Below are 15,770 nucleotides of genomic sequence, written 5' to 3' on the forward strand. Positions count from 1 at the left end.
TCAGTAGACTTGAGCGTGCCCAGTCGGTATGGAACTCTAACACTCTCCCTCACGGTCAAGCCCATATGTCAAGTCATGCTTGTTAATGAAGATAGTTATTGGCTCAAACTCCTCACCCGCTAGTCAAGCACTCAGCTCAACTGAACCTAAACTCTGATACATGATATAATTTGAAATGGGCCTGACTCCTCACCCAATAAGACCTTGTTGAATGAGAGAATTACTTTATCTTATAAACCAATATGCTTGAGTGTACTTAGTCGGTATGGAACTCCAATACATACATTTCAAAAGTGAGTGTTTCACCTGCTTTTAAACTTCCCGTTCACCTGTTACAACAAAAATAAAAAAATGAAAATGAAAAAACATGGTTAATGAAGGGAGACAAAAAAGAACCGTTCAGCGCAAAATGCTCCTTTTGTAAAGTTCCACTTTACATCTTTGAATGATTGCTTCTTCTTCAATATCAACCAACATAAACATACAAATATCTAATTTCTCTTTATGGCCTTAATTTAAAGAGCTAGCTAGCACACCTCCATGGACAATGACTACCATTACATCATGTGCGATGTCCTCTAAATTTCTTTCATACAAACAAATATAATATAAAAAATACGTCCCAGAAACCAGATGTTTTTGAAGCCACCAAAAAATGGGAATTGACAGCTAATGCTGAAAAAGAAGAGGAAGAAAAACAAGTGGAACATGCACCTTCATTGCTTCCTAAACTTAAAGAATACACTGGTGCTGCTGATCTAACTCGAGGGTCCAAGAGTTGTCATTGGTTTGAAGAAAAGCATGAGATGTTCTCTCTTGTAACAGAAGGATACTATGGGAACAATAAGGGTATTACTCGTGCTTGAAGTAGGAGCTTCCACACAGTAGAGGAATATGATGCACTGGTTGAAAAAATCCGCTCATCCAGGGCAATGGCAGATGCAGAGCAAATAAGGTTTAGTGGCAAGGAAGAGAGTTCTCTGCAACTTCACCATTCTAAGCAATCACAATCTGAGGATGAAAGCTCAAGTAGAAGAAAAGGGTGTCCTCTTTAGCTCAGGAGCAGAAACCACAGTAGCTGAGACAAGAGAAGAACCAAATGCTGAAAATGCTGAAACAAGCATCTTTAAGGGGACAAAGAGAAAGCTGATTGCAAATGGGCTAGAGTCGCCAGAAATCCCAACTACCATTGAATTTCCAAGAGTTGCAAGCCTTAGGAATGGGTACATGTTGGAGGACAAGTTTATTCTCCAGGAGCTTATTGTTACTCCAAAATTTGGTAGCTATACTTTACCAATATCGGAACCAAGGGGGTAACATTATCCCACCGGTACCTGAATAATCCTCTTACATGATCAGTATCTGTATTTGCGGCGAACAAAAGCCTAGCCACTTTTAGAGATTAAAAATGGGCGTGCATAGACTCCATTTGAATAGTGGTTAGCCTTTGTGGAGAGTCGGCGTGTGAGAATAGATAATAGATAATTGGTGGAATAGGTCTGATCAGTTGTTTAATTAAGTTGTCGGTGGTGAGCCATTTTCAAAGTTTCTGACTTTGAAATGATCTTGGTTTCCAACCTATCATTGATAGAAAAAGATTAATATCAGTAATCACTTCTTTGATTAAATATAAAAAGACACATCCCATCAGTTGGAGAGAGCTCAATCTCTTTGGTTTCAGTTTTCATTTCTCCTCCAAATATTCAACGCCGAATAATCTTGCTAAGGATTGACAACTCTGGCCTAGTTTGAGCAGCAGCGAGCTTGTCCCAACTGGGGTTGTATGGGCAACACTGAGAAGAAGTATCCATCCAGCTTCAGCCTTCAGACAGTTGAGTTCTGACTGATTCATATATGATCATTTTTAGCATTTCAACAGGTATGAGTTCTTAAAATAGCTTTTGGCTTCACCCTAATAGTTTCTTCTTAACATCATCCCCCTATTCACCATTGTATGCAGTTCGCAAACCAATTTATTGTTCACCATCTTAATTATTTTCTAGGGCTAAGGGGCAATATCCTTTTTTTGTCTTGTTTTTCTTGGTTCAAATGGTTTGCTCTTTCCTTTTCCGTTAAACCCGGGGTTAGGTTATACCCTTTACCGCGAAACCCGGGCTGTAGGTGGACACTACTTCTAATAACATTGGGCAAAGAGCTGTATTTTCATTGACAGAAGACAATAATTTTACTAGTGATTCATGTTAGCCAACAGGGGTGCCTTCCTGTTTTTTCCCTACAAGAGTGTTATTTCCCGTACTAGCCTATGTCCTTACTGTAAGGATGAGCTACTGATTAGGCAGGATGATCCGAATGTAATTCATTTCACCTGAAATAGGCCAGAATATTTTAGTTTAGAATCTTAATATAACTTTTTGATTACTCAAAGGGATAATTTATTTTTTCACAAATGCTGCAGATATCATATTCTGGTAACAGTTATGACATGTTCTTTTGTTACTCATCATCGTTTCTCTAATATGAATGTATTCATTTGCGAGGTGCTCAATAGGGCTGCAGTTATACCCTCTTATCATTGCTTAAGGTCTCTGGATTGGTTTTCCCACTTTTGATGTGATCCGCCCGATTAACATAAAAGTTTGAACATTTTAAGGACGAGCCGTACCCGCAGGTATCATAGGCCTAGCCTGTAACAGTAGCAAGCTCTTGAAATTGCTAGATTATCGTACTGTCTTACATAACTCCTTATTTCATCCTAATTGACTTTGAATATTAAATGCTTGATCATCTATTGAAATTATCGAGGAGTGTGTTTCATACATGTTACTGTAGTATTCATGTATATTTATCCCAATAACATAAGTTGATAAACTTTTCAAAACATTAACTAATATCTTGTAATTAGTTATTCGTATTTAGTCAAACATGACCTATTATTGGGCATGTAAGACTCGTTACAAATTGAACAATTACGAATTAACACGTTATGCAAGAAAAGTTAATAAAATTATTTGTTAGTATAGTATTACTGCATTTTATTTAACACAAACCATGATATCAAATGCCTTGATCATCTATTGAAATTATCAATTGTGATATTGTTATTTATAAGGCCAAAAGGTTAACGGACAGCAAAAGATTATAAGAGCTGTTTTCTTTTTGTTTACTGGTGTTTTTTCTGGAATTTTGTATTCTTGGCGTATCATGTGATTTGAAACTGTGAGATAATTTAAGGATTTGGTGTGTGGAACACATCCCTCTTTGAGCTTATGGGACACCATTATATTTACCTTCTAATTACTTATATAATTACCAAATATCGTTTAATTAAAAATAATTGCAAATGATATGATACCGTGGTTCATTTGGATTGAAAGTCAAAAAGTCAATTTATAATTAATGGAATTGGACAACATTTCGGGCTGGCGGTCATCGTGTTTCAGAATCATTATTAGTGGTGAGAGTGCTGTGTTTCTCTTGGAACCAGTAGAAACAGAAAGAAACCCCAAAGATAATGAATAACGACTCCATCAATCTCCTGTTTTGTCATCAATCGTCGACATAGCTTTGCGATTAAGACACCCTCCTTCCACCTAATCACCAAATATCCCGTGATAAGACACCATCCTCTTCCACCCAATCACCAAATATTCCTGTAAGTACTTAACCGCAGGTTCCACAAGATTGACTAACTCAATAGGCAACTTGATCCAAACACCCTTTGTGCCCACAACACATCATAATACTTATAAAACAAGAAACATAAAGGAGTCCCCTGGTTTATCCAGTGTGAAATTGATGATTAAGGGTAATCTCTTTCTCCTTGCACAGACATGGCCTCATTTTTATCCACCACGGTTACAACTTACAACAAAAGTTAAAAACAAAAAATAAAAAAACGTGGTTAATGAAGGGAGACAAAAAAAACATTCATGCCCCCTTTTGTTCACTTGACTTAGTGACCTGCACTTATCCTATAGTTGTTGCAACTCTAAATTGACATTTTTTTATTTAGTTTTGTCAATTTAAGCCCAAATAAACTAAGGATTAGCATTACTAGTATCTGAAATTCAGATTAGTTGCAGGTAATCAATTCTCAAAGATTAGCCATAATGGTACAAAGCAATGAATTAGAAGAAGAAAATAAGAAAGGTGAAGTTTTTACAATTGGTGAACTCCGTAATCTGATGTGTTTGATATCGATCTCATGGTGAAAAGTTGATCAAGAATAATGACATTCGTGTTTATTTTTTCACAAATCTTGTCCGCGCGGTTTGATCTTACTATTTTATATAAATACTTGTAGACATTAAAGATTGGAAGACCAGAAGGAAAGTAATAAAGATTGATTTTTTATTTAACTATAAGCACTTTCATGGTGGTAAATCAGTAAAAAACAATCAGCAATGAAGAGCTGAAGCTTCTGTTTTGCTTTCATTTAACATTGAGGTGGAAACACAGCAAACAAAAAAACAAAAACTAATCAGCAAGTGAAAAGACTGCCATTCCGTGGTTGCACCTAATCAGAAAGGTTCTGATAATTATCCGGAGTTTGATTCTTTTAGTGATAGTTGGTATTGATTGCAATTTGCAAATTGTTTCTATTTAAGAGAAGATTGTTTGAACATTAAAGGGTTTTGGTGATGAGGATAGAAGTCTTTATATTGACAGAGAATGAAAACTTGTATGTTTGTTTTTTTTTTCACCTAGCAACTGGTTTCGCGTCTGTACTTTTCTGTTTTTGCTTGACTCTTTTCATTTTTAGGGGCACAAGCTTTGAACTGGCATATGGATTAGAAAATTAAGGCTACTTGTGTCAAAAATAGGATGTAGATACAGATTCCTGGACGTTTTTACAGAAATATAGACCAAGATCAACTTCAACCGATGATTTTATTTTTGTTGTTTTTTGTTTTGATATGGAAACTTTTTTCTTGATGAGTTCTGTATTAATTAGATTTTTTTTTTTTTTTACATGTGGTAGTTCCATAGTTTAGAGATCAGTAAGGCTGGTGTTGCTTTTGCGTGAAAACTGTTAATACCAAATGGTCTTACACAAAAGACAAGTCACAGTTGCTTTTGTAAGTCGAATATATCTTTGAAATGACAAAGGTTGCAAAGGTTTGGTGCCTTAACTACACACCGCCAGTGTTCGTAAGTTTAATATACAATGGCAGCAATTGCAAGATACTAAGTTTAGAGAAAAGTGTATGGTCTACTTTTTACAAGGTCAAGGAGGCATTTCTTTTTCTCTTGGTGCATTTCTTTGTCCCAGGAAGAGAGAAAAGTTCCCAGTCACATAGAAGATTGGTATATATATTGAATGTAGATTCATGTCACATGGCTTTGAAATATTGTCTGGTATATTATCAAATAAACTTAGGCTTAAAGCACATGCTGAGAAGGAATCGTTGCTTTCATCCTCCTGTTGTTTGGCCTTGGGACTGTTTTCATTGCCACGTGAGAGGGGGATTTAATCATCTATCAATAACTTCCTTCCCTTCACATACATATTGAAAATCATTCAAGCAAGTACAGGGTTGTTAAATGAAAAAAAAAAAAAAAAAAATGGAAGTGGATCTAGGAACATGGGACCATGTAAAGTAGGGTCCAAATCAATCTGGTGAGTTAAGATTATTTTTTATTAAACTATAAGCACTTTCAGTTGGTGGTACACAGTAAAAAACAATCAATGAAATGAATGAAGCTGAACTTCTGTTTTTGCTTTCATTTAACATTGAGGTGGAAACACAGCAAACATAAAACAAAAACTAGACTTGAGCTTTCTGTCTTTTATTGAAATCTGACTGAAGCTTCATTTTTTCTCTCGGTGGGAATCAACAGTAATCATAAGTAGACCCGCCTTCCTTCACTCCTGTTTTTATTTCCCTCTTTTATCTTTTCTCTCTCTCTCTCTTTATTTTCCCACATGAATTTCAAACAACAACAACAAAAAATGGTTGACTGGTAAACTAGTAGGTTTATAGACATTTCTGAACTTGTTCTACGTGTAAAGTTCTCTCTCTGACTTATTTTCTACAAATAATACAATAATTACAGGGTCGAATTTTTCAGAGATTGTTTTCAGAAAATGATATTAAAGGGTCGACGCATTCTTAGAGTTTTAAATACAAAATTAATTTTATTTTTATACAATATATAAATGATATTAAAGGGTACTGCTACAGTATTTGGGGGAGAGGGTCATGTAATGTTACCCTTTATCGAATTTACTTCGAGGATCGACTCAACCTATAATCCAAGAGCAGGAAGGGGGTAATATTATCCCACCGGTACCTTAATAATCCTCTAATGTTCATGTCAGTATCAGTATGCGGCAACAAAAGCCTAGCCGCTTTTAGAGGTTAAAAATGCAAATGATCACCTAGCTTGATTAGCATTTCTCTATTAAATCCATTACCATGTTAGTGCTTTAAAAATTCTTAAAACAATTAGGCCTAAATAATATGGGATCAAAGTAAATTCTTAAGATTATTGGCCTCCATTTTTCGGAAAACACTTAAAACAGAGGGTTTTGTGAAATAAAAAATTAGGGATCAACCTAAAATTAAGAAGACTAATTAATTAAATGGCCGGTGCATCCACTGGGTTCCCAGCGGAAACCATAAAAATCTTACACTAAATCTAAGGGAATATAGGGATTTCAAATATATGTATAAATATATATATTTTGAGAAGATTATATATTTAATAATTATATATATCAGAAATCACACAAAGAAACCCAAAAAAGAAATCGAAAAGAAAAAAAACTAGATCTAGCTATTAAAAAGTCGAAAGAAATGATTTCCATATAAAATAGAAAAATTCAACCATTTTGAGAAGATCAAACAAATTATGTAAAAAATATAGCCCCAGTTTTGTCATACAAAATTTGAGAAAAAATATCATAATTTTGTTCTAAAAAAAATAAAAATAATAAAGATACTGCACTTTAAGACCTAAAACGAAAAGAATGGAAAAAAAATGACTAACACCCCGATAAAGTTACACTCTTAGAATACTATTATCAGTATTTTCAATAAAGTTAAACAGTAAAATTGATTTATTCTCAAAATATATTCTATATTATTCAATCTTTTAAACCCCTTAATTTATTAATTTAACTAAACATCCTTAATTTTTTTTTTTAGAAATTACAAAAACACCCCAGCAACCCTCTGGCGGTGGTGGTCGGTTGTCCGTATTTAATGGGTGAATTGGGGGTGTTTTATTAACTTTTAATATTTTATTATAAGAATGCTTAGTAAATAAACATATGGGTGTTAGGCCAAAATCGTCTGGGCCCAATAGGAAAACGGGCCCTACTGAAGAAGAAGCCAGGCCCAATCCCGATATGACCCAACCAGATTAGGCCCTTTCGGTACAAGATATAGCCGGCCCAAACCACGTGGGCACGAGCCTCCTAATCCCAGTCTATTTCCTAGGTCCATGGCGAATTCAGAGCCACAGCCCCATTAGAATACTTTCATACTCCTGATCAATCTCTCATTCAAGGTCACCTTCCTATTCCTGATCACTTTTCTACTCGAAGTTACTCTTCTAATCAGAATCAACTTCCTATCCGACACTAGTAAGACAGCTTACCATGACCCTAATTCTTCTAGGGTTTGCATCAGAGTCACACTAGACTCCTACTTCTGGCAGATTGGGAGACCAGACAGTCACTATATAAGCAGAGGCCAGCCCTGTCACAAGACACATTACATTACACCTTCACACTGAAAGCTTGAGAGCTTCACATCACCGCTGTAGCCCCAGACTCCCAGTCCCTGACTAGACTTTTAGTAACTCTACTCCCTAGCCCTCACTATATTAGCCTCTCTCAGCCTTCTGACTTGAGCGTCATAGTGCCTACGCAAACACCACCCCGGTGTTTCCGTTTGTTTTACGCGCGTGTTTCTCTACGTGTGCAGGTGCAGCAGATCGCTAGTGGCCTCAACCTCACGGATCAGACCCCCATTCCGTACAGATAGATTTTTACATCTACGTGGGTATTTCATTAATTTTCAAATTTTACTCGTAATATCCGTCCAATTATTTTTTTAAAATATTATTCTAAAAAGTATCAAAATAATAATATTATTAATAGACACAAAAATTTGTTCAAAGCAAAATAAGTTTGAGATGGCGGCTCAACCGCACCTACTCTTTTTTTTTAACTGTTCCACTTCTTTACTAATTAACCTCACTTTCGCAAACTAATGTTATCTTCTCCTCTTCATCCAGTCCCAAACTATGTTTCTTCTCCTCATTTATGTATTTTATTGCCTAATAACAAATAAATTGAGAGAGATTTCAATATTGACAGTGAAAACTATATTATACTAAGAAATGCAACAAAGTTCAGTGCCCCATCAAATTACGGAAAGGTCTAATCTTATAAGTGAGTTTTCCCTCCAAGGAACTCTGGTATTTTAATAAAATAATATACATATATATCATTCTCAACAATATTTTTTATAACATTATATGACAAGATATAATTGGGTGAAAGTTTAATTTTAATTTTAATTAGCCAATCATATTTTATCATATGATATTGTATAAATGATGTTTGTATAATATTCCTCTTTTAATATATAACAAACAGAACTGTACCAATGAAAATATAGAACAGACTTATCACCAGATAAAAAGGAAACCATTTTAACACTGGACATGCAACAAATCTCAGTACCCCATAAAATTACAGAAAGGTTTCATCTTGTAGGTGAGTTTTCCATTGGCATCAACGACCATGTAGAACATCACTTCACCGCCAACTCGAAGCTGCTTCCTCTCACAAAATCAACCCACTGGCCTTGAAAAACAGGTTGTTTCCCATTATCTTTCACGTAAAACATAGATTCCACAGAACCCCTTGCTCTTCCATATCCTCAACAATCAAATTTTGGACGCGATTGCTGCCCAAAAAATGAGGGAGTTGGCCAAGTTTATCGATGGGGATGCACAGCCTTTTAGCAATGCTGTTTCAGATAATGGCTTTGAGAAAATTAATACCTCCATATTCATGAACTACAAAAGGAAACGCGAGAGTATATGGAATACCAGAATAGAAGCAAAGGAAGATGTTACTGGGTGAGTGATGAAGTTGTTGTCTTGTGTTTTCTTTTATAGGAAAAGACCGAATCGTACTTTATCTGAGGTTAAGCTGCTTTGAGTGATAAGTGTGGCTTGTCTTTTCTTTTATAAGACATCGAATCGTACTTGTTTTTTTGGGTTAGCAGTATTGTGTTTGTAACTTTTGTTCTCTTTTACAGTATTCACTTTTCGTTGGCCTTTGTAGTTTTACATGTACTATGAAGACTACTAATAATTTGTTGGCTATGTAATTTTGTACCTGCAATCTTTGAGAATTGACTACCTGCAACTAATTCTGAATTTCGCTATTAGATTCATAGAAAACCTGGTAAAATTGTGGGTTATTAGTTGTCCCCACATTGATACCTTTGCCAAGAAAAGTGAATTCTTTGATCTACCGTATTTGCTTCTTTTTTTTTTGACTCTTTTCCTCATGTGGAAGTCTCCACTTTTCCTTTCAAAAGTAAAAAACATCACTCTACTCGCTTCAATTCGTTAAGACTTGTAATTAATGCACCTAAAATTCATATTAAATAAGGAATTATATGAAATCTTAGATTATTATATAAAATTAATTTTGAAATACTAAGATTAAAAACTTTTAAGATCACCAAAGTAATTCAACCACCCAAAAGTTAAATCTAATGGCGTGTAAATGTATTGATGCAAGAAATTTCATAAAAATATTGTGTTTGTTTAGTATTTTGGTAGTATTTTTGAAATATTATGGTAAGTAGAGTTTGATGATTATTACAAGGTATAATTTAAAATTAACAAAAAAAAAAAAAAAAAAAAACCCTTGGTTTACTAATTACTAAACACCCTAATATATAAAATTTTGTAAATAACAAACATTCCCACTCACCCGAGTTGCCAAATTCTGGCCACCACCGCCGGAATCTACAAGTTAAATAGCTATTTGAATCAATGGTTTGATCATCACATCGGGTCTTACTGTTTATAAATACTAGTGACATTAATTCTTGTAGAGAAACCAAAAACTAGAAACCAGAAAGTATATAATATAATGTACGGGTCTTAAAATGTATGACCAGAAACCAGAAAGTACATAGATAAATGTGAACGCTTCTTAAAATGTATGAATTTGCAATGATGATGGTGGTGATAAAAAGTGATGATCACTAATTGGTGTGTTTCTTTTATTATTCCATTATATCTATTCAAAATAATATTTTTTACTATTCTCAAAATCCAATCCTGTTCTATTTAATTCAAAATATTTAATTTTTTTAACCCTTTAGATTTTTTAATTTAACTAAACACCTCAATGATAAGTTATAATTGATAAACACCCCACCCACCCACATATTCTTGGTAACCGACCATCGCTGAGAACATTTAATGGGTGGTGAGGCCGTGAGGGTATTTTTATTAATTTAAAACTTTTATTATAGGGGTGTTTAACTAAATCAATAAATATGAGACTAAAAAATAATCTTACCAAACACTTTTCAAATTCAAATCCTATCCTAATAATACCCACCAACTTTTTCAAAAATATTACTCAAAAAATAAAAAAATTGCCTTTTCATTCTCCTGTCCTTATAAACAAATTTGAACCTTAAAAAAAATATTCTAAGAACAAGGTAAGTTTCACAACAAACCAACATAGGATCAACGTGAAATTATTAAACGAATTTGGACCTAAAAGGACTTGTTGCCAGCTTCTTTGCTTTTCTAGTTTCTACATAAATTTCAAAAGTAAAAAGAGTTTTTCTTCTTTTAAATTCCTGTCGTCCCTTTTAATTTATGTTTCTGTCTGCTTGAGGGGCGTCACACTTACCAGGTTGAGTGTAGGGACATCACTTTACTCGCTTCAATTCATTCAGACGTGTAATTAATACACCTAAAATTCATAATTAAATAAGGAATTAATGTACTTAGATTATTATATTTTAAAAATTAAATTTGAAATACATAAATTAAAAACTTTTAAGATCACCAAGTAATCACAACCACCCAAAGTTAAATCTAATGGCGTGTAAATGTAATTGATGCAAGAAATTTCATAAAAATATTGTGTTTGTTTTAGTATTTTTGAAATATTAGTGTAAGTAGAGTTGGTGTATTATGGGTAGAATTTAAAATTAAAAAATAATTGGTTTACTAATTTATTAAAACCCAATATATAAAAATTTGTAAAGACAAAACATTCTTACTCACCTACAGTTGCTAGATTCTGACCCCCACCATCGAATCTAGTGTCACGGCACATTCTGGCGGAATCTGGCTGGTAGCGCACCAATTTGGCTTTTTTCGGCCAGATATGGCCATTAGCGATGGCTAAGTATATGCTATTGTTGATGGTCAACGAATGCCAGATTGACCTTTTTCGATCAGATCGATGTATATCCGTTCGACTGGTAGTACGCCATTGTGATAGATTTCGACCACCTTCCAATGGGGTGGTCGAAATTTAGCAAATGTGGATAGTGAGGAGTTTTTTGTCTATTTTTAATTTTTTTACGAATTGTTTAGTTAATCAATTTAAGAGATTTAAAATAATTGAATAAAATATAATAGCATTTCTAAAATAAAAAAATAAATATGCATTTTAGAAATTATAATAATGGACGGGGGAAGATATTGAAACACGGATCATTCGAAGGTTGCGGCCTTCTCATACTGTATGTAAGATCCTACGGTGATATACACTTTATAAGTTGCTAAGATCCTACGGTGATAAACACTTTATAAGTTGCTGTCTCTTCTACAATGAATGTGTAGGAGAATGAATCTCAAACACCACTCACAACTGTCTAATCATTGGAGAGAGACAAAACTAAAACTCATTTTCTATGCCCACATGGAATTTCAAACAACAACAAAAAAAATCGTTGACCGGTAAACTAGTAGGTTTATAAGACATTTTTGAGCTGGTTCTACGTGTAAAGTTTCTCTCTAAACTATTTTTGCAAAAGAGAAAACTTCAAACCAATGTTTTAAAAACCGACTTGAGATAAAACTCGACAAAAAATGCAGATTTTAGGTCGATCGGTTTAACCAATTGAACCATTGGTTCAATAGATAACAGTAATTTGATGACTCATCAAATATGTTCACAGAATAATTTTTTCCACTTTTGTAAATTCAATAGATATAAGCTCTGTCTAATCTTGATCATGCACAAACAGGCCAGAGAATGATAACTCTTTTTATAAAATATAAATGACAGATAATTAGCTCCATTGCAAGCAGTGGGAAACAAAGTAAAATGCATTTCACTTATTTAAGGCTGAAACCATGAGCCTACTCAAGTTCTTATTTACATACACCACATTATGCTCAACTATCACAGCATATTAGAGCAGGTAACGCAAAAGCAAGCAGCCAAAATGTCGCAACGAAATGTAAATGCATAATATCAAGTAATCTGAAAAAGACTGATGATGCCACATATTTCTTTAAACCCAAACTATGACTATGAACTGGCTCCAATTATTTCCAAGCACCGCCTAAGTCTTTCACTAGCCTAGAAGATTCATAAAAGAGATAAAATCAATGAAATTCAAATCAATATTTGATTAAATTGATGACTTGATTAGTTAATAAAACTCCGGTAAATGCACAACAAATTCATCAACTAGTAAATGTTTTAAGCTGATATTCCTAGAGTCAGTTGGTTGATCCCTTACTAGAGACAATATGTACAGAAGGTTACAAAATGAGAGAACGGTATCGTTCTAAGGCAGCAGAAATCAACATTCCCAGACCTCTTCTGCAACCAGATCCTAACATTTCAACCCTCACACCTTAGGAAGCACTCCAGGAACTGGTAGTTAATGAAGCCACAAACTACGAAGGCTTCCCATTTCGGTTCAGGCCTAATGCCCTGATCATGCACAGGACCTGAAGGCTGAAACAAAGACATGCCTACACCGTGACAGTTACCTGCTTAAGATGAGCTGCCGTTCGTTGCCCGTCGGGAGGTGGAGATCGGCTGTGAACAGGGCAACTATAAGAGCTGAGTCAGATTCAAGCAATGTGAAGAAGAGTGCGTGCAGCTCCAAGATCCAGATCGACTGTGCACTGTGTAGCTCCGAGAAGAATCAAGAATGAGAGATTGGATTACGGCGTAGATCAGCGGTGATGAAGAGTGGACGCCAGAGAAGATCGTGAAATGAGCGCACCCCACTGACGACGAAGCAAACCTTTGACGATGAAGGCTGCAGAGACAAGTTTCGACTGTGAAGGGAAGACTCCGGCGGTAATTTTCAGAATTCAGACTTTCAAAGCAAAGGGTGGGAACGCGTGAAAATGGGGGGAAATGAGGAAAGGAAATGATATGGGGTTTACTGTTTAAGTTTTTTTATTATTAATTTATTATTTTATATTATAAACGTTGACCCGGATTTTTTAAAATGGACGTTGGACCGGTGGGTGCTACTACACTGGTCCAACCGCGGCCCAGTAATAGACTAAAAACACTGGTTTTTCGTTTTCATTTCTCCTCCAAATATTCAACGCCGAATAATCTTGTTAAGGATTGACAACTCTGGCCTAGTTTGAGCAGCAGCGAGCTTGTCTCAACTGGGGTTGTATCGGCAACAACGAGAAGAATTATCCATCCAGCTTCAGCCTTCAGACGGTTGAGTTCTGACTGATTCATATATAATCATATTTAGCATTTCAACAGGTATGAAACGGCTCTTCTTTTACTTTCAGGCTCTTAGAATAGCGTTTGGCTTCATCCTAACAGTTTCTTCTTAACATCATCCCCCTATTCACCATTGTATGCAGTTCGCAAACCAATTTATTGTTCACCATCTTAATTAGTTTCTAGGGCTAAGGGGCAATATCGTTTTTTTGTCTTGTTTTTCTTGGTTCAAATGGTTTGCTCTTTCCTTTTCCGTTAAACCCGGGGTTAGGTTATACCCTTTACCACGAAACCCGGGCTGTAGGTGGACACTACTTCTAATAACATTGGGCAAAGAGCTGTATTTTCATTGACAGAAGACAATAATTTTACTAGTGATTCATGTTTCACAAACTAAAAAGAAAAGATTTGTGTAAATACAATGGCTTAGTCGGATGATCAGACTTATGGTAGACTCCTAGAAGGTTTAGACTTTAGAGTACAAGTCTTCTCATGGGCACTTGCATAACCAAAGACCATGGTTTCCCCTTTTTAAAAAGTTATAGATTTCGAAAGCCCAAGGGATTCAGCGGTTAGCGTATTTTACACTTTTTATCAACAATGTCTCAGTCTTTATGTATATATACTACATGATGTAATATATCCAGTCCATGTTTAGAAAATGGAAGTGGTTTAAGACTTGTTTTTGTAGATGGAGATACGTGAGTTTATAATTGAATCATTTGTTGCTTATTCTTCCAGGTTTGGAGCTCTTAAAAATGGGATGTCTATCTTCAAAATTGGTGACAAGATCACTGAGTTTGAGGGAAGAGTTGAACCAGAGTTTTCAGAGGACAGCAAATGGCATCTCTGGTAGTGGCGGCGACGGTGATCACTTCCATGCTCTAGTTTGCCCTGCCAGTCTACCACCCAATCAACTCCTATCTGACAGTTTCTCTTCAGAACCAAATACATCCCACAAACCGGATGTTTTTGAGCTCATAAGATACGAATCCACCAGAAAATGGGAATTGACAACTAATGCTGACAAAGAAGAGGAAGAACAAGTGGAACATGCACCTTCATTGCTTCCTAAAGCTAAAGAATCCACTGGTGCTGCTGATCTAGCTCGACGCTCCAAGAGTTGTCATTAGTCTGAAGATGAGCATGAGATGTTCTCTCTTGTTACAGCAAGATACGATGGAAACAATAAGGGTATTACACGTGCTAGGAGTAGGAGCTTCCATACAGTAGAGGAATATGACGCATTGGTTGAAAAACTCCGCTCATCCAGGGCAATGGCAGATGCAAAGCAAATCAGGTTTAGTAGCAAGGAAGAGAGTTCTTTGCAACTTCACCATTTTAAGCAATCACAATCAGAGGATGAAGCTCAAGTAGAAGAAAAGGGTGTCCTATTTAGCTCAGGAACAGAAACCACAGTGGCTGGGACAAAAGAGGAACCACATGTTGAAAAGGCTGAAACAAGCATGTTTAAGGGGTCAAAGAGAAAGGTGATTGCAAATGGGCTAGAGTCGCTAGCAATCCCAACCACCCTTGAATTTCCAAGAGTTGCAAGCCTTAGGGAATGGGTACATGTTGGAGGACAAGTTTATTCTCCAGGAGCTTACGTTACTCCAAAATTTGGTAGCTATGCTTTACCAATATCGGAACCAGAAAACAAATGCATTGAGGGCACTATCTTTGATCCAGAATTAGTGGCTGCCTTTGATGAATGCATGGAACAGCTTGAAGAGGAAGAGGAAACAATTCTCAAACAAATTGAAGATAGTTTCGGCAAGGACAAGCAAGAGGAAGAGGAAATTCAATTCCACACAAAAGAACAGTGCATGGATTTGGCTCCACACCAAAATGCAAATTAACACCTCGCTTGATTAAGCATTTCATTTATTAAATTCATTACCATGTTTATGCATTTAAGTTTTAATGATTCATGATTCTCCAGTATCGCAAACTAAAGGCGGCAAAAAACTGGATACCAAAGTGCCTCTTCAGCACTATATTTAAGGCAAATCTGCCTTCCCACTTCAAAATCGAATGGAAAAAGCATTAACTCTTATTCTACAATCCTGTTGAGATTAATTTGATCTAC

The 15,770-nt window shown here is 35.5% G+C and overlaps 1 protein-coding gene across 2 annotated transcripts; it reads left to right on the top strand.

The window, feature by feature from the left end:
• The first annotated feature begins 1,675 nt into the window (after window positions 1–1,675).
• Window positions 1,676–15,698, top strand: LOC116125256. Of its 2 annotated transcripts, none has more exons than XM_031410980.1 (2): window positions 1,676–1,831; window positions 14,423–15,698. In XM_031410980.1, exon 2 carries the CDS (start codon window positions 14,833–14,835, stop codon window positions 15,538–15,540), a length of 708 nt encoding a protein of 235 aa, XP_031266840.1. In that variant the 5' UTR covers window positions 1,676–1,831; window positions 14,423–14,832; the 3' UTR covers window positions 15,541–15,698. The 2 variants fall into 2 exon arrangements, with proteins under 2 accessions (XP_031266840.1, XP_031266841.1); XM_031410981.1 differs by lacking the exon at window positions 1,676–1,831 and adding an exon at window positions 13,530–13,720.
• Window positions 15,699–15,770: the final 72 nt, after the last annotated feature.

This window comes from Pistacia vera, unplaced genomic scaffold (genome assembly GCF_008641045.1).
Source record: "Pistacia vera cultivar Batoury unplaced genomic scaffold, PisVer_v2 Contig162, whole genome shotgun sequence".
Taxonomy (NCBI): domain Eukaryota; kingdom Viridiplantae; phylum Streptophyta; class Magnoliopsida; order Sapindales; family Anacardiaceae; genus Pistacia; species Pistacia vera.

Coding starts and splice junctions, on each gene's coding strand:
- LOC116125256 (XM_031410980.1), top strand. CDS start 14,833: ATGTTCTCTCTTGTTACAGCAAGATACGATGGAAACAATAAGGGTATT.